Raw genomic sequence first — 20,053 nt, 5'->3', positions numbered from 1 at the left:
AAGCATGTAAATGTATGTTTAGTGGTGCGTCAGTTCAGCATAGCACCGTGGAAGGTTTGTATGATCAGTTTTATTAGAGGATTTTATTGATTCAATATTCAACCAAAATGAAGCTGTTAGAGTGGTGTTGGTTTTTGTATTTAGAAAGTAGTAAACATTTCATAATTACATGACAAAAGCCGTAACTAATAATTTGTATTTAATTCTGCCATTCATCAGACCTTTTACATGCTTTAAGAGAAGGCAAAATCTAGCAATATTAAATTACATCTCTAATGAAATACTATATTGAAATGCAAACATGCCTCTGATGCTACTTTAACATTTTTAACATAAGTTGATGAGTAAGAATGTTTTTTAAAAGAAGCAGTGGATGTGTCTAACCAGCATTACTGTAAGACTTCACCTTGAATGTAAAATTATTAAAAAGGTGTGATAGTAGTTAACATCATCACTGCTGTCATCACTACTAATTTCCTAGCATACATTAAAAATATTATCCTTAGAATTACGATTCTTTTTTGCCTTGAGGTGAGAGCTTCAGTTTTAGCCTGTGTTTCAGGTTTGTACCGTCATTGTTGTCTACCTCCATAGTAGCCTATCAAAGAAATCTTCATTATGCTGTTTTACACTTTGTCTTTGCTTCTCCCACTCTAGTTATGTCTGTCTACACACTTGGCAACCTTATTTCCAAACCATGGATGGCATTGTCAACATGTAGACAGCTCATAATGTTCACGATCACCAGCCATTTCATCAGGTTTTGGATAGGGAGCAGTTTGGTGGTCTTTTCCAATCATAAGATTAGTGTTTGCACCTAATTCTTCGAGCTGACTGACCTTCATTTAGGAGATTCTTTTGTTAGTTTTGATTCATGCATCCAGATTATAGTTGTTCTGTTCTTTCAGTCATTTGGGTTCCAGGAAGATGAGATTTATGGGAAAATTGGCTCAGTAACTAGTTGGTTGAAAGCTGTACTTTGAGCTCATTAACCTCTATTAGACCTACAGAGAGACTTTTTGCCCTTTTTCTCTGGCTTAGATTACACCTGTCAAATTAGATTTCAGATACTTTTGCTGGTTTTTTTCTGTTGTCGGTGGCACAAAGCTTCCTTTTTACAGTCTGATCTTGAAGGATAGATGTTTATATTTTGGTGCTGGCAAGTATTATGAGCATGTACTTTATTTGTGCAAGATTTCACCTTTCAAAGACAAGATGAAAACCGTGTTTGAAATTTCTAGCAAATATTTAACTATTATGCACCTTAATCAAACATATAACACCAAAGATCAATAGATTTTTGCTTCAAGTTGACTCTGAGGTCAGTGTATACAAGAAACTGGGGAATAAAAATTAATTCATTACCAAGGAAAATCACTTAGCTTATAAATTTTTAATGAAAGACCATTAATAAAGCTGCAGATCAAATTTAGTATCTTCTACACTCATGCTGTGAAACTTTTTACAGTCCATAAATTTACTTAAGTAGTATTTAAAACGAGTCAGGGTTTGGGTTGTTTTTTTTCAGTAAGAAAATAAGTGCAGACACATTTTTCCTCCTACAGATCTTATGCTCAGTAAGAAGAGTGTTTGATTGAAACATATTCTCCGTTAGGTGTGCATAATTTAAACTATGCAGAATCTTTTGGTCAGGATTTTCCCAAAAGGCTACTCAAAAGTCTATTTTAACCATGTGTCTTTGTTTTATTATTTGAACTTGAAATACACAGCTTTTGTCACGTTGTGCTGAGGTAGGATCATTTTCTGTATGACTCCTCTTGCTGATTGAAAAAATCTGATTATTGCAGTACTTTGGCTGTGAACAGAAAAATCATCAAGCAGCTTATTAGTGCAGAATGGAGCCGCTCTCACCTCTTGGATGACAGCAGCCCTCAAACATGTTGTGCTTTCCAAAAAGTAGCTGTTTCTAGTCAGTATTGTTGCCTTTATCTGTGAGTCTTCTATAGCTTTGGTCTTGATTGCATGAGAAACCAGCTATCTATGCTTGTCCTCACCATGACAACTGAAATCAGATGGCATGTCCAAAATGACTTTCCCTACTGCTTCCTGTCTGTAGTGATTATACGTTGTCCTACAGAAAGATCTTTAGCTCTGAAAATTTCCAGGTTGCTCTGACAAAGCAGTTACAGCCTTTTCATTAGGATGCGGTACCATGATCAGTTTTTGTCCTCAAGTGTTTACTTGAAAAAGATTGGCGAAGTAGGAAAGGACAGTTTATTTGAAGGAATGCCCTATTTACTTATTTATTATTGTTCTTTTTTGAAAGGGGTCAGTGTCTCAGAGGTGGACTGAACTGCACTAATGTGCCATGGGAATAACCAAGCTAAATTAATAGCAAGAGGTCAAGACCTTGGCACCAAAGCTAGGGTCTGCATTAACAGTGGAGGGTGAGAGATGTGCAGAAACCACCTGCAAAGGGATTTATACAGTTACAAAAATTTCTTCTTGTTGGGTTGTCCCTCTCTCATGCACTTGCCAAGTGATAGTCAGGCTGTGGTTTCTGTTGGTTGGTTTGTTGGTTTTTTTTTTTTAAATAACAGCAAAACAAGGCAAATGCATTTGGTTGTAAGTCAGCAGGAACACTTGTTACACTCAAAATCTCTCTACTCCAGAAACATTTTAGTGTTCAGGCTAATACCTGCATGGGTAGGGGAGGGATAGGAGGCAGATCTACTATGTAATCTTTTTATTTATACTTTTTTTAAAAAAGACAATTGGTCCAAAAGCCATTATTATAAGGAAATCACTGCTAACCGATAGCTGACTTTTATCTTCCATTGCAGCTGCACTCTGAGCGTTACCCTAGAGCAGGCAATCATTCTGGCTCGGAGCCATGGGCTACCTCCCCGCTATATCATGCAAGCTACAGATGTCATGCGCAAACAGGTAAGATGCTCACTGTGGGTGAGATCTTGATGTTTCCTAACAAGATGTTTCCTATCATCAAACAGGAATGACTTGACCAAGCATTTTTTAACCTCCATCTTAATGTTGTGTGATAGCTGTGTGAGTTTTCTTACTGTGGGTATTTGTTTATCTTTTTGATTCTCTTCCTTTATTGTTGACTGAACCGTGTTGGGGTTTTTTTTGTTTTGTTTTGTTTTTTTTTTAAATAATGGTACAAGCTGGTTTTAACCAGCTGCTTGCTTTCTTTGTATGTCTAATGCGTCATAATTGTTACAGGGTTATGATTTTTCTTAATTTTTGTACAGTAGCTGCTGTGGCATCACCTTACATCAGAATAGTCTGTTGAGTAAGACTACTTTAATATATATTATCTGTAAAAAGAACTTAAGATTATTAACTATTGTTATTAAAATGACTCATGTACTGAAAGAAGGGGAAGTGTAGGAGGGAAGGGGAGAAATAAATACTATGGTTCTTAACTTTCCAGGCAAGATTCCTGAGGACGATATGCTTATTTCAAGATAGTGTTTTCCACTCTTTGGTCATAATAGAATATTAGGATTTAGAGGCTGTTGTGGGTAGAAAACCACCTCAGTATGAACTCTTAGTGCTAACCTATGACAAAAATTGCTGGGTTAAAAGACAGTATCAACTGAAAATGGGGGGTACATTCTACTGCATTGGCACAAGTTTTCCTAGAATATCTTGTTATCAGGTAAATATTTTCAAAGGATGTTTGGAATCTTGAAAGGAGTTCAAAGGATGTGCGCAAATGATCCAGAGGCTGTTAGACAAGGCTTATGAAGTGAAGATTAAAGAGCCCAACCTATTCAGTCAATCAAAGAGAGGTTGAGTGGGGGCTTAATCACTCTGTGTGCGTATGGAACATACATTACAGCCTGTGGTAGTTTTCAGCCTTATGACAAAAGCATAAACAAGATACAGGATGCACTCAATCCTGAAGTGACAAGAAGATAAACTAAGTATTAGAACAATTAATCACAGATAAGGCAAGATGCATATTTTCTGCTTTTGAGTTTGCATTTGATTTTATTATTTTCATTATTTTTGCTATGTATTCCATGCAGCAATCTCAGTTTAGTTATGAAAATTATTAAACAGCTGTATTTTACTTCTAACTTGCTGTGGACAAAAATACACATATGCTAAGTCAAACCTTTAGTCTGTTAAAGCAGTTGTGTAGGTATTGTCGGGCCATAGGTTCTGATCAATTGTGTGTAAATGTTGCTGCCTAACATGGATACATCAAAGTAATTAGTCTCCTTCCTTTTTATATCAGACTTTCACTGTATTTGGTGCATAAATTAAATTTCTGTGGTGAAAAAATACCCTCAAGGGTTTTGAATCAGAACATGTAGGTCTGCTCAGGAATTACAGCTTTAGCTTGACTCGAAAAGAAAGCTGTTGCTGTATAAGGATAAACTTGCATGTATAGGTTGGTATGTCTACTGAAGTTCTACACAAAAGGTAGATCTGGGTATTTTGCAATCAAAAAATGTGGACATAGAATTTTACACATCTGCTTGCAGCATTTATTCTGTCTAAAGGAACATTTTCAATGCACAGTTCTAGATAGTTTTCAAAAATGCTGATTAATTTGTGGATCTTCTGCAGTTTATTAAATGAAAATGAAAGACGAAAGTAACTTGCATGGTTCTGAGCAGCTGTAACTGTACTTGATGAAATAGAGATGTAGAAAGAAGCCTCCAGTGAGGCTGCATTCTCTGAAGTGAAACAGCAGGTGATCAATAGCTGTTAAAGATACCAATATCTCAATACCACCCACAGACACTGCAGAAAAGCCTGCTAGTACATCAAGCCAGACTTTTTTCACACATTCTTCCTCTTGCAGGAAACCACTACAGCATTTAATAGAGTAATAATCTTCTGTTGTAATTTTAAATCAGTCTTGGAGTTCTGTAGTAGAAATATAGCGCTCCATTAAATTCTAAATGTTTTGGAGTGATTTCAGCAACACGCTGTAGTATTTTCTAGAAACCTGTTCCAGATTTAATGTTTAAATTATCTGTAGGATTCAGCTGTCAGGAGCATAATGCAGGACATAAAACTTGGATGGGAGAAAAAAAAAAGGCTTCTTGGGATTTGATGCAGAATATTTAGTTAAAGGGCAATACCTGTGTCTTTTACCTGGCTTAATATGAAAAAACCCAACCAAACAACAACTTTGTTAGCCCATTTACACCCTGAGTCTTTTGCAGAATAAAGGGATTAGCCACAGGGAGGTGCAAATGAAAGGACATCTATTCCACCTGTTTTGGAGAAGCCAGCAATGTCCTGCCAGCATCGGCTTTGCACAGGGGGAAATTGTCTCTACTCAAAGCTGACACCTCTTCCAGCTTGGGGAACCAGTACTGAATAATTGGAGACACCTGACTGGATGACCTCAGGAAGTGGTTTATTCCTTTTAAGTTGAATGAGGTTGTGATCTCATTTAACAAGTCTCATAATAGTTCTGATGTTATTGTTGGAACAATTTTCAAAGTAATTGCCTGTCAGTTATAATTAGGTATTTGCAAGCACCTGTTTTGCGAGAACTAAATAAAAGAGACTGACTTGTGAGAGTTGGTATGAACTTGGGTCTGTGGGATGGTTTTAGTTCAGTGGTTTCCATTTTTCGTCTGCTAATCCAGTCTAGATTGATTCATAAAATAAAAATTTTGACAAAACATCCCAACTATCTTTTAGTAGCTTTATCTACTAATGTATATTTATTCATGTAAACATCTGTACCCACAAAAGACTATGTAAAGCATCCTGACAGGAGCGTGTCTTTGGGATGCAGCAAAATGTGGCGAGGACAGAGGCCTAGGAAAGGAGCTGCAGGAAGGCACAGGGCTCTGAGGAAGAAAGGTAACTAAAAAGCTGATAAACAGAAAGGGCTAGGAGAGAATTTGTGTTGTCTTTTAAGTGAGTAATCATTTTTCCATGCCTTCTCATGAGTCTGGTAACAGCACTACATTTTGAATAATTCTGATAAGAATTGTACTGACTCAGAGCTCTTTGAGCAGGGCATGAAGAGAATCCTTTTTCTTTATGTGACTGGATCTTGCTATCCTTAAATTAGTGTGTAGCTTGAAAATAAATCTATTATTTTGTTCTCACGGCAATGAGAATACTATTTCATATACAACAGTCCAGAATGATGGTGGTGTCTCCTCAGAGCTGCTGGCATCTTGCACAGGTGCTCTGGCACTACTGATATGCAGAGGGAAGCATTCTGGAGCCACATAGCACAACTATCCCGTATGCCTACATGAGATAATCAGTGTCATTATTTACATTGCTATAGCTTTAAGAATAACATTGGAGAATATAAATTAACAGTATATTGAAACAGAAATGGTATAATGCTGCTCAGTGAAGACAGATGTCACGTAGCAAGTTAGTAGTAATTTTTGGGGGCTTTTCCTCCAAAGAAATAAGAATCTGGTGGTTGTAAGTAAGGTCTAATTTGTTCCCCTGGTAAACAGTAAATTCCATGGTTGTATAAAGCTAGACTCCTTTTTAAATCAATGCATTTGATTTATTATGTGAGCAAGATACTAAAATTAATTTGTCTAGTGAGTGATGCAAGTAAAAATAGGCTGGTTTTGTTCTCAGAGGTAGTCACAGCTGACGTTCAGGATCTACATGTGATTAATTTAGATAGTTTTCCCATATATATGTATATTCTGGCTCTCAGTAATGTTAATCATATGCCAGTCTCAGCAGTCTGTCATGCTGGGGTTTCTTTATTATGATAGAATTTCAGAAAATGGCACTGAAAAAGGGAAACTGAAGGTGATGGAGATCTGGACTCAACGTGCCTAACTTCGTAACCAACACTGGATCAGCTATCCTTACATAATTAATGACACATTTGTCATATCTATTAGAAGTTTAAGAACAGTGCAGACTCCTGCACAGTGTTTCCCAAGCATTCTGTCCCAGAGTTTCCTTAACCTTTTCAATAGGATGTTGTGCTTAGTGCCTCATTTGAGGGTGGATTTTTTTGTGTGGTTTTTTTTTTTTTTTCTTTTTCCCCTCAATTTCAGACTCCTGTTTTCAGTCCAGTACACTGTAGACTTAGAGACCAGATTTTAACACCCTTTTTAGCAGTACACTTGTAGTATTTTGAATGTTTCCAGGGATGGGGCATCTATCCCCTCTCTGGGCAACCTGTTTCAGTGTTTCATCACCCTTATTGTAAAACATGTCTTCCTTATATCTAATCTGAATTTACCTTATTTTAGTTTAAAACCATTACCCCGTGTCCTATTGCTACAGACCATACTAAAAAGTCTGTCCCGAACTTGATTATCATTTCCCTGATAAGCCATCACTTGTGTACATAGAAAAAGATCAGTTCACTTGATCTTTCTTTTTTCAGTTCTGTTTTCTTACCTAATAATTCTCCCTATTCTCCTCTGAACTCTTTTCAAGCTTTTATTAAAGATGAGAAGTAACCATGAAGAATTACAAAAGGATTTTACAGGACTTGATGCTTGAGCAATAAAATGGCAGATGAAAATGAGTGTAGATAAGTCTGAAGTGATGCACATGGGGGAAAAAACCAAACCCTGTTCACATTCAAAATAATTTACTGCAAGCTTGCCATTATATCTCATGTTCAAGACCTCAGGATATGATAGAAAACATCAGCTCAATTCTCAGTAGCTATCAATAAAGCAAATCAGAAGTTATAATAGTTTAGGCAAGGACAGACGACAAAGTAGAAATCATGCTGTCATGACCCTTCATTTTGAACTGATTCCTTCCATGAGAGTATAACATAATGGAAAAGGTTCAGAGAGGGTCAGAAAAAAAAATGATCAGTGGTTGGGAATGGTTTATAGACAGGGCAGACAGACAGCATAATCTAGGATTGTTCAGCTTGAGTGAAGAAGGATGTGACAGAGGGCTAAAGAACATGTGGCATGGATAGGGAGTGACCACTGTTCTCACCAGTGCAGAACTAAAGGCATCAGATGAAACTGGCAGATTCAAACCAAAAGAAAACAGTGGTTCTTGACACAACAAGCTTGTATCCAAGATGTGGATCTCCTTTCACAAGGAGGTTGGTGATGTGAATTATTTATGGGTTCAAGATGATACGGGAAAGAAGAGAAAAGAATCACTGAACATACTGCTGAACAGAGGAGGTATTGAGTGACTAATGACTGAATTCTGGAGGAGTTTCTGGGGAAAGACATATGTTTGTTCTGGTCTGTAGTCATGTGTCTTTTGCAGCTGTCGGAGAGAAGCTTACTGAACTAGACGTGAAGCTAGTAAAATCATTTTTATATTCTGCCTTCAGTTTTGTAGGTAGTCTAGGGGTTTTTTTTCTATCTTTACCACTATTTTTTTTCTTAAAGAAATGTAAGGACACAGTCTTTTTTGTGCACGAGTTGATTTACATAAACTCTGAGAACCTACCTGTGTGGAACCAGCCAGCTTTTTTTTGTCTTTTGTTTGAGCCCATAACAGTGAACTAATACCTTGTTAATTACCTGGGTACCAGATTTCAGTCAAATGCAAGGTCTAGTCTTACTCTGTGTATTGCATCAATGATTATACATCATTAGCTCCCATTGCAGCTCTGTTTGGAATGTAAATTGTCTTTGATGTTTCACACCAATCTGACATCTCAGTGTAAGAATTCTGAGATTATATATTTTTGTTCACTGTTATTTTGTCCTTAATTTACGTAGTACAGAAGGAGAAATAAAGGGAGAGTCATATGTATTATAGACAGAATAAGTAGTTTCCATATCCTTTAAAATGTTAGAAAACACAGGGACTGTAAATCTAACAGATACGTTTTTTATTACTACTTTACATTAATAAAACTGCAATTTGAAAACCATACCTCATCATTTAAAAACAAATTTTACTAAGTTCTTTCATATGTCTGAGCTAGTTTGTTTGCAGAAGAGTTGGCATTTTTTACTGTCATGGTATATGAATGTTGTGTGTATTTTATCAGCTTCCTCCTTACTGGATGAGTCAGTGAGACAAAGTACTTTCGTTATTGTTTTTCAGGTCCTTCCAACCTTTTTTTTTGTGTGTGTGTGATTCTATGATGATAAAGGAAGATCAGGACCTGTATTTTTCTAATCCTAATTTAGTGCCTCAATTTAGGACATTTTTTCTAGATTTAACTAGAAAGCTATTAATAGGAAATAATCTGTAATATTTGTTCAGAAGTTCATAGGAAATAAGTGACATTTCTGAAAAGAACTTTGTTACCCATGCCTTCTACAAAGAATGGTGACAAAAATTACACATATTGAAACAAGATGCATTTGGATTGTTTTAAACCTTAGATGTTAATTTTTTATGAAGTCTTTTGTGTTAGTAATATATATATATCTGCATTTATTTAATGACAAGTGGAAAGATATTGTCTCTTTTCTGCATAGTTCTCTACTATTAATTAGTATTAGTATTTTATATATAATTAGTAATTAGAATTAATGCAGTGATTTTACTTGTTCTCCACCTTAGAAGAGGAGAGTTGTTTTGGGGCATGGAGCATATGTATTAATTAATTATAATCAACAGTTAGGTTAATCTAGAAAGCTCACAAAACTTTCTAACTTGTGTTGGAATAAATGAAGCAAAATTGTTTTTCTTTTACAGGGTGCAAGAGTACAAAACACAGCCAAGAATTTAGGAGTGAGGGATCGAACGCCACAGTCTGTGCCAAGGTAACTGATTGTTTGTGTCCTAGACAATGATTTTTTCTAGTTTGTACCAAATTCTGTCCTAGATGCTCAAAAGCTAACAGTAAACATTGACTGTATTGTGCACTAATTGGTAAGCTTGGGCTTTTAATGTCCATAAAAACAATTGCATTTTTAACCATACAGTTTTGGTTAGGGAATTAGTTGCAGAAGTTTAGGCTATGTAGCACTTCAAAACATTCATTTTTGAAAAATGAAGCCTAATTCATGTTAATTAGGAAAACACTGGAGTTAAGTCCTTAGTCACTTGTGATGTTTAGTGTTTGGGAGAAATATTTGTAACTAAACCCATACCCCCATTTTAATGAAGTACTGTACTGCAGTATCTCTGCAAAATCATGTTCTAGTTGCTTTTAGAGATGCTGTAGTCTTTCTTTGTCTCTTTCTGAAATAGCCATTAGAATGAAAAATGTGACCGTTCTATATTTATACAGCCTTTTAATGCTGTGATGGATTGCAGATATCTGAAATCTGTCTTAACAAGCACACTACTTATAAATGAAAATAACCAAACAACAATGTTCTTAATTTTATCTTAAAGTGGCTTTATTAATCCAGTTCTAGCTTAAACCTCTTTTTAACCAGTTTAAAATATATTTATTGTTGAATAATGAAAGTACATTGAATGAGCTGAACAGATATGCGCAATACATAACAAGCTGTGGTGTTTAAATTTCAGTAAGGAAACAGGGAATTAGTAATACCTGATAGAGGTAGCCATGTGAATCAACACGTATGTCATCCATAGCCTTCACAGAAAGACTGTCTTCTGGGCTCTGACCACTAATAATCAGGAACTTTTTCTTAGGCAGTTTGCTCCACTTTTCTTAGGTGTCCCAGTTTCTCCCAGCAGGGATCAGGCTACTGCTCATAATTTCTTGTAACAAATCACTGCTCGTTCTTCTGTGCCCGTGCTTGATCTGATTCTAGAAGAGGAGTGTACCTTAAGTGTACAAGTTATGAGAAAATCTGAGTAGCAGCTGCTGTTCAGGTGCTGAGTAGCAGCGTTTGTTGGAGCATATATGCATCTTGCCTGCCCCGTAAAGGAGATTACATAAGATCTAACAAAAGTACTGATTCTAAAGTAAGTCCATCAGCAATAAAGTCATCGCCCTTACCAGCAAATGAGGGCATCCCTTCTCACAGTAGTGACTAACTTAGGGGTAATCCAGGGCCAAAACTGACTGGCATTGTGGGAGCCTAAGGCAGTAAAATAACTTTTTTGTTACAGTAAAAGCTACGAGAAGCCTTTTCATATTTTCAATGGTACAGTTTTAGCCTTAAATGGCCTCCTCCTTCATGACGTAATTCTGGAGGCAGCCGAAGAATGGTTGCAAACCAAACTTTTCCCTCCTCTAAATGACAAAGCACGTATCTAGATTTAGAGCTTCTGTGATAAGGGAAAAATCTAAGTTCTTAAAAAGAAAAACTTAGCTGTGAGACATTTTTTGGCTTTGCATCAGTTGAGGAAAGATCACCTCTTTCCCATTGAAACTACCACAACATAGCAATGAGAAGCTGAAGAAAAATTACGAGAGTTCCTAGAACACAGAGTAGACAGATGCATACAGCATGCCTGCCAGTCAGCAGCAACTGTCTTCGTTGCTGCGACGACATCACGGTAGTATCTTTTTGACCTTAGCGTTTGGAGCATGTGGTGTCCCATTAGACAGGTAAGTCACGTAAGTCAGAATAGTCACCAGCAGGAGTGTTACCTTTGATGTATAGGTAAACAATACTGTGGGTTGCCAATTCTTTGCCTTGAAAAGAATTTTACCATTACATTTGGTTCCATTAAACAACTTAATGGAACCTTAAGTGTCGCTTAACGGTGTTCTCAGTTGTCTGCAGTTGCCACTGTTTTCTGTCTTTCCTCAGCTGATCTCTTTCTACCATCTCAAATAGTTGTTCCATATAGAGAACCAGAAAAGGCCGTTTCTGCTCTACGCTGTCTTCAGCAACTGTAGCTCATTCAGGATTTATGCAGCCTTGTTAGTTTGTTTCAGAATTCCCCTAGAATTCCAGTCACTTTCTCTGAAGACAAGTAATCTTAATGATTACCATTTTAACCTGAAGAATACAGAACTTGGTACTTGGGGCTGAGCTTCTCTGCATATTGTTCCATAGAAATCAGATTTTGCTAAAACATTGTCAAGAACTAACCCCACTGCAATTACTTAGATGAGATTCTGACAGTAATTTTGTCTGTCTTCTGCCAGGTTAGAATATTACTCCTTTGTTACAGCAGCAGAATCAAATAACTCAAATAACCCCTGTTTATTTTTCTCTGCATACTTGTCTGTGTAGAGATAAGGCCATCTTAATATCTCATTGGTATACAAATATGAGATATATATGTATTGTTTTATATATGGTTGCTAACAGATAGTTTGGTATCTGCACGATGTGACCTTAAATGATCACATTACTGAACTGCCAGATGACAATGTGGAAGAGCCCAATGATCTTCAGAACGCATCGTGGTGGAGGCTTGAAAGCAGGTTTTCAACTGCTGTGTGGGTGACAGAGCTGATGCTCCCAGTTTTTACCATCCAGAAACAACACTGCTGGATAATCACTTCCATTAAGATTCAGAGAAAACTTATTTAGCCCATGGCCATTGTGTGTTGTCAGTGTCTCATGGGTTTTAACTCCTGAGGGAACTGAAAGCAGAGAACAGCAGCTATCCTGCCCTGTTCTTGCATAGCCACAAGGTGCTTTTTCTGACAAGGTCTGCCTAGATGTTGGAAGAGGCTTTTAGTGCTGATGGAGGCAGCCATACATACCGTGCCTCACATAATCTCAGTAGCACAGTATCATGCCAAGAAGGCACCAGCCTACTGATGTTGAATTGTTTGTGGAACCCAGCCACATGTACAGATTATTGTTTTCTGTGTTGATTTGTAGTATGATTTTTAGATTTATAATTAGTGAAAATGTAGTCATATAAATTAATGTGATGTTTAGCAGGCAAATTTGCAAAATATTCTTGGAAATCTCAGACACCCTGAACATCTTAAATATCCCTAGCCCCCAAGCCACTGGATGATTCACCACCTTGTCTGCAGCCAGACCTACCAAACCTGCTATTTCTATTGCTCTGGAATTTCAATATCGAAGATTCTTCATGTGAAATATTAATGCACATGCTGTGCTATTGTCTCTTTATTTTTGGCTTCTGATGCTTTTTCTCCTTCCCATGCCATACTTGGTCTTTTCTTTTTGCTATTCGTTCAATGATACACTTTCCCTGAGGAAAATATGTAATCTCCAAATGAGATCATGTCTATTGCTTGTTCTAATTGCTGTGGTTGCAGAGGAGATGCTGTATACTGGACATAACTGAGCAGAGAGCCTGAGGTCAGAACAACTGCCATTTATTTTCAGTATTCCTAACATTAGGTTAAAGTTTCAAACACTTGCTGATAACCAAGTCCATGCAAAAGGGAAGTTCAAAAGCCTTCATAAATGAAGGAGTGGCTATTTCAGTCTGTACTGAGGCAGTCATTTGATCCAAATCTTACTGGCCTTGACTTCATACGTGTAGAAACAGGCAGGAAAGAATTTAAAATCTTCATGCTGGTGTGTCACATGTCTGACATCTGTCTTAGGTTCTTCAAACAGTATCAGTTTTATAGGAAACTCAGTTAGAGTGAGGTCTGACTGTGGCAGAACAAAACAAAAATGGAGGCAATTGCATTCACCAAGCAGCTTTTCCAATTCAGAAATTCAAAGCAACAACTGGTAATTGGGTTACTGGAGATGTAGCTTTCTCCAGAATAGGGTCTTCAGTGCAGAAATACAAATACTGGACTAAACTGGAATGTCTTTATAAGATTGCTTCTAGCTATGTGTTTGTAATTACAGCACTTCCAATGTAAACATTCATGCTCGTGAATAAGATTTTACTGGTCTTATATCAATGTTATTGACCTAAATTCAGCACTTCTTGTTTTGCAATGCAGGAAGACTTAATTTAGTTTGTGTTCCTTAAATTTACTCATTTTAATAATAACCAAGCTCTCAGAATAACAATTGCTTTGTTTTTTGTCATTGTCAGATTATACAAACTATGCCAGCCACCACCACCTGTTGGAGAAGAATGAGGAGGACTACTCCAGAAAATAATCCAATAATGGTCTTTAAGATACAGGGACTGTATGACAAAAATCTGACTGCACTACAGCAGTATGTGCCTGGGTTTTTGATAAATAGAAAACCTCTTTACTCAGGATAAAGAAAGAAATACTCTAAATATTCTCTATTGGCCTGGAAAAATTCCTTCCAAATCTGTGCACTCCAACCTTACACTAGTAGAACAGGAATCTTCCTTGGGAATTTTACACTGGAATCAGGTTCATTTGATGTGTCTTGTTCAGTCACATGATAAGTACAGCCAGCAGCTTGAAAACAAATGTCTTGTTCGGAGAGAATGACTTCGCTCGTACACTACACAGAATGCTTACTTGTGGAAGGAATAAAAGCCTAAATAAACCAGGCTTGATAATGAGGATGCACTTCATATGGGGCCCTTTGCACTGATGATCCCTTTTTTTCCAGTTGCCATCATAATTTCTCAGAACGATGACATTACCATTTCAAGGATATAATGTAAGTGAGGTTTAAAGATGGAAAAATCATCTCAGAATTGTGTTTAATGGCTGCAGGCAGACTGCTGCTATGAACGTGTGCCTGTAATCAGTAAACTTGGCCATGTCTTCAGCAGTCGTTGTCGTACTGCTTTAGGAGTACCTATACAACATATGAGGTGAAGTTTTGCCCTTTTTTAGTTGCCATTGTAATGAAGAAGAAGGGTAAGCCTGATCTTCATCCGTAGTTAGACTGAATTTCAGACTCTGTCTAATGGATGATTTACGTCATCGCACCTCTGCGTTTCAGGGTTTTCCAGAGTTGTGTATATTCTTGTGTAGCAGTATACCAGCAAATCTACATAAGGCAAGGATAAGGCAGTATTGTTATGTTTAACTGGAAATGTCTGTGGTTTAAGTTGAAGCGTAGTTTGGGGGGTTGATGTCTTATGCTACCATTTCCCTTATTTTGTCAGTATTGTTTTCGATAGCATTTCAGTTCTTTGGAGTGGTAATTGTGATTGATTTATTTTGAAATTGTACCGAGTATTTAGAGGGCCCAGGGAAAATATATCTGTGTTTGGCTGTTCTTTTGGCCAATGAATGTTCAGAGAAAATGCCCCAAATTAAGTTTTATATGTGAACACATTAAAACAAAACCTATATTCTGAAATAGTTCAACTTGTAGCAGTAGCTACCCATTCTACTAGAGCAGGACATACACTGAATAAAATTTACTTTTTGTACAACAGCAGCCTATAGTTACGCTGTAGCAATCAAACCTCCAACATAACTGTGGCAAATTATCTAATTATTTATAAAATCTTCAACAAATATATTAATCCACAATTAAATAAGTGAGAATTCAAAATGAGCTGTACTCTTGCGGAGTGTTTTTTATATAGGGTATCTAGGGGACTTGTTACTTTTCTCCAAAGGAGGAATTAGAGCTCCTACCTTTTTTCAGTATTCTTAATGTTTTTACAGACTTAAACTTTGCTAAGAAAATAAATATTTTTATATATCCACAGATATATATGTCTGCGCATATATGTGAGTTTCAATATGTATATATTTATGTACCTTTAAGGTCCCTTCCAACCGAAACAATTCTCTGATTCTACGTAGTTACGTCAGTTACTGGTCCAACCTTAAATACAGAATGTTTGCCTTAAACTGTGACACACAATAACGAACACTTCAGTAACAATTTCACCTTTCTGCTTTGAAGTTTACTCTCTTTCATAGTTACTGGAAGCTGTAGGACTGTAATCTTTTTGATTAAAAACAAAACAAAACCAGAAAACGAAGTTTTACTCTTTAGAAACGTATACTTTTTATGTAGGATGACCTAATGCTTGTACATAAGAGTGAGTCACGATTTCTGTAGTTGCTGTTCTAGTCCGGATCTCGTACTGTTGGACGTGTTTTATTCAGAGAGGTAGTGTTGGCTAGGGTAATTCCTGCCCCAGGCAAAAGCACCAAAAATGTTTCAGTTTCTGCTTGTTTAGGAGTGCAGAGAAGCCATAACCAATTTGTGCCAAGAATGGTGCTGGTTTCAGCCCTGGCTGCGAGCTCGCATCTTCCTGTGAGATTTCCCCATGTAGCCTTTGCGTTTTTACTGTGAGGCGAGTCAGCTGTCAGCTGCATGGAGCTGCTGATCCTGTATAATACAAAATAACCTAGAGGACAAAATCTGTTGCACGCACACACATTTTTGTAACTGGTCGTTGCTTTTCTTTATTGCACTGAAAATGGCAGGAGTGCAAATATGCCAAAATAATCTCCCTGTATAATATGGTAGTTGTCGAATTTTTGTTGTTGAAAGCATGGAGTAATAGACATTTGTAAATACCAAGGTACAAAGAGTTATGAGCCAGTCACTAACCAAATTCTTGAGCTATTGTTTCATGACTGTGGAATAGAAATCTTGACCTCTTGTTTTTGTGTCCAAGTTTTGGTTCTTTATTCTTTTTTTCCCCCTCTAAAGGCAGTTCTCAAAAACTTATTCAGCACTGGGAGCTTCATTAGCAACCCATACTGCAACATGAAATACCTATTTAGCCTGGTATCAAAGGGGCTGAAAAAATTAAACTCTGGTTTTCTAGTATTATAGGTAGCATGTAAAGACAGGATTTCCAGAGGAAATTGGACATAAATGTCCCACTGACTGTGGAAAGTGGGTGCCTAATTTCTCAAAATTTCCTTCAAAAGCCAGTGTTTGCTTGAAACATTGTGCAGCTTTTCTTGTCCCTCTGTTTTCAGAGCACACCACGCATTCTAACACATCTGGCTTCTAACAATGTTAGATGGACCTTTAAGAAGCCCATTCTTAAATTATGCTTTTCTTACTTGGTATATAGAGAGGATGTGTTTGTTCCTTATGCAAGGTGCACTTGCAGAGTGAAAAAAACCTGTTCTCATCAGGGTATGTTTATCCTCTCATAAATTTTTAGACTTACAGATGACAAGATGACCAAGAGTGATGATTTACAATAACACCCATAGCTTGTTAAATCTTTGCTTCTACAGCAACAGATTATGTAGCCTATTTTTGTGACAATGTGTTGAACTGCTTTAAGGAAAACATTCTGTACGTAACTTTTACTTTTCCATCTAAGACAAGTGTAATTCTTCTGCGAATAAATTCAAGGATCTAGAGACATACGTTACTAGATACTGACTACCATGATTCAGTGGTAGTCTGTGGGGAATGTATAGGAGCTTTAACAGCTGGGAAGGGAAGGTTAAGGGCCAAGGAACAGCTAAGTTGCCATAGCGTTCATGCATGGAGAAAACATAGGTGTTGATTTTAAAGCAGAGCTGATGCTGTTTGGCCTCTCTTTGTAACCATTGTCTATGAGTAATAGGATGCTAAACAGTTTTAATCAATGAAACGAGCATTGATTCAGTCTAGTTCCCCAAATTAGGTATTTTGTAACACTTACCTTCCTTGTAGATTGTAAATGTAAATGAATTTAAAAAATGTATATATTCCAGTTTCTCAGTATCAAACATTTTTGTATTTAGTGATCCATTTTAAAGTAGATATTCCTGCTGTCAGCTGAACCAACCGACCACTTTTATGTCCACTGAGAGAGCTGCAGTCTTGAGTGGCTTTTTAGATAGTTTTCACTGGGTTTTAGCAAAAACGTCAGGTTTTCAGGTTGTTTTTTACTTCTTTGTTTTAATGCACTCAGTAGTGGTCAGAACGGCTCTTATACTATTTTAGAGGCAAAATGATTAAACTTAAATTGATGAGGATTTATAGTAATCATACTTAAATTTCATTTGTTGGAATCCCCTAATGGAAAAAAATGAATGAGTTTTATTGATCTGTTTTTAGCCAGAGAAATTCACAAGCAAACAGCAGCAATTTTTTTTGTTTTATTAATTCATTGTCAGATGTAGTGTGTGTATATATATATATATATATATATATATATATATATATAAAAAAGACAATTGCCTGAATGTGAGTGTACACATCATGGTTAAGCATGATGCTCAAAAAAGGAAAGTATCTTCCATTTATTTTCATTTAAATTGTGAAATAAGTAACTGTAGTATATATACATATCGTTCTGTACTCTACAGCTACTTCATGGATATGTCTGCCAGCATTTTAAGCATATTTTGCACTGATTTTGTTTAACATTATGAGGAGAGGAGAGTTTCTCAAGCTAATGCATTGCCTTATGTATTTTATCTCTGTACTTGTTTGTAAGTGCAGGTAGTGCTCTTCTAATTGTACCCCAGCAGTACACTGGCATTGATAAATTAGATGCACAGTACACACTTGTCTCAGGATACCTGGATTTTTCATCATTAGGTTTTAAAGTATAAAAAGATACTGAACTCATATTTTTGTATGCTGACAATTGTGTAGGGCTTTTTTTGTATACTGTATATATCAGTCAGGTTTTCCTAATGAAAATGTATTATTAGGAATGTTTCTCTTTTCCTGCTAGAAGACATGGGTTTGTTTTCTTTTTATGTATGTATAAATGAATACAAAGCGTGCACAGTCATTCAGATGTTAACACCGGTGAGAAATTTCAGATTGTCCAGAGGCCAATCAAGTAGTCATTTCTTACGTTCTTCTCCAGAAATAACATCTCCATGCTAGACATCCTATATGGCTAGAGGGGAACTACTTCAGAAAGAACTTTGGCTTCAGTTTGAAAGTCCAAGAGAGTGTTCAAAGTAGCTGGGACATTTCTGCAAGTACTTAGATTTGGACTTTTCTGAGAATATCCACATCTTTTGTGGCTGTGGGTGTCCTGCCTGTACCATATGTCAGATTTAAAAGACTAAGCAGCCTTATTAACTTTTAACACCCTGTATATAGTGTATGTATTCAGTAATACTTGTGTTACACTTTACAAATGAACTTAATTTCTGCATTGAGTATTGCACACATTTTTCAAATGAAGAATATATTGTTTTTAACGTCTCATTAAGCACGAGAGCATTACTGCTTTCAAGTATTATGTATAAGTACAGCCATACACAGAATCTCTCAGTAAGCTTTTGTTTTAAAACAGTGGGTAGCAGACTTTGTTGGAAGTAACCTTTGGAATTTGATGTTAAATATCCTTGAAACATGGATTTAAATTACTTTTTACTTTTCTATAAAGTGCCTGTGTAGCATACTTTGAATCAGTTGCTGTATTGATTATGGGTTGAACTAATACTTTGTACTTTTAGATCGATGGTATTTTTTTTAGTCTACATATTAAAGACTGGAATGATAACAATGTATTACAAAATGTCAGACAGTAATAAAACCATTCATAATATGGCCACTGCAAATCTCTTCATTTGTGAGCAAGAAATAAGTTGGTGGGAGGGTGTTGGGGTCATTAACCCTTTCACTATGGCTACCCTAGGACTTTCTGCAGAACAGAAATTAAACTGCTAAAAATAAATGTTTATAGTAAGAATCTCTTCTGAGAACACAGGCCCAATCTAGGTTCACTGCTGACAATCGAAGTGTATCTTTATAGACAGTGTAAAACCGAAGCCTGCATGAGCAGCACTCCCTGGCTTTGGGCAGCTGTATTTTGTGAAGGCTGGAAAAGACACAGCCATGAAAGTCCCCTTCTGGCCCCATGCTGCTGTTACTGCCCACGAAGGTTCATCACACCCACCATTTCAGGCACTCCCTTGTCTGCAGGCTGAAGCGTGAAACAGTCATCATCTGTTCACTGCTGTGCACAAGGATCATCGGACGAGCATAATGTGGAGTCTTGTGCTCCCACCGCTAAAAGAACACCTATAAATGACTGATCCTTTAGAGGGATTGGGAACTAGTGCCTAGCTACTGTTGGGATGCCAGGGGTTTGGGGAGTTGCACTGGATGTTTCTTTTATAGGACTGAAAGCTGATTAAATGTTAGACCTGCCTGAGCAGTTGTCTGTGTATGAAGGAAGTTCTGATTTCTACATGGTTGTTGTGATCAAGACCAAGAGGAACAGCGGAGGCAGGACCAAAAGCACCTGCAATGATTTTGTAAAATCCCTTTTGTTTTCCATCTTGTGCTAGCAGGGAGGAGGGTGAGGATGGAGTATTTCTGTATAACTAGACTTCAAAAGATAACTTTTTTTTTGGTCTTCTCTCCTAAGTACTCTTTTATCCCTAATTTTGTGAAGGAAAGCAGCATGGAATTGCAGAGAAGTATCGAGAAGCAGAAGTGACCAGATGATTTCAAATATGGCCTGCTTTTCCACCATCGTAAGTGAGGTTTCTTTTTTCAGTACTTCTCAT

At 36.9% G+C, this 20,053-nt stretch overlaps 1 protein-coding gene across 2 annotated transcripts in view; it reads left to right on the top strand.

The window, feature by feature from the left end:
• PREX2 (phosphatidylinositol-3,4,5-trisphosphate dependent Rac exchange factor 2) overlaps nucleotides 1–17,723 on the top strand; it is a 180,909-nt gene extending 163,186 nt beyond the window's left edge. For both annotated transcript variants that reach the window (XM_055705100.1, XM_055705099.1), the window contains 3 exons: nucleotides 2,805–2,907; nucleotides 9,592–9,659; nucleotides 13,756–17,723. In XM_055705100.1, the coding sequence (XP_055561075.1) occupies nucleotides 2,805–2,907; nucleotides 9,592–9,659; nucleotides 13,756–13,801 (217 nt within the window). In that variant the 3' untranslated portion in view covers nucleotides 13,802–17,723. The remainder of the gene's footprint in view (nucleotides 1–2,804; nucleotides 2,908–9,591; nucleotides 9,660–13,755) is intronic.
• Nucleotides 17,724–20,053: the final 2,330 nt, after the last annotated feature.

This window comes from Falco cherrug, chromosome 3, assembly GCF_023634085.1.
Source record: "Falco cherrug isolate bFalChe1 chromosome 3, bFalChe1.pri, whole genome shotgun sequence".
NCBI lineage: Eukaryota > Metazoa > Chordata > Aves > Falconiformes > Falconidae > Falco > Falco cherrug.
This window is presented reverse-complemented; position numbering and strand designations above follow the sequence as displayed.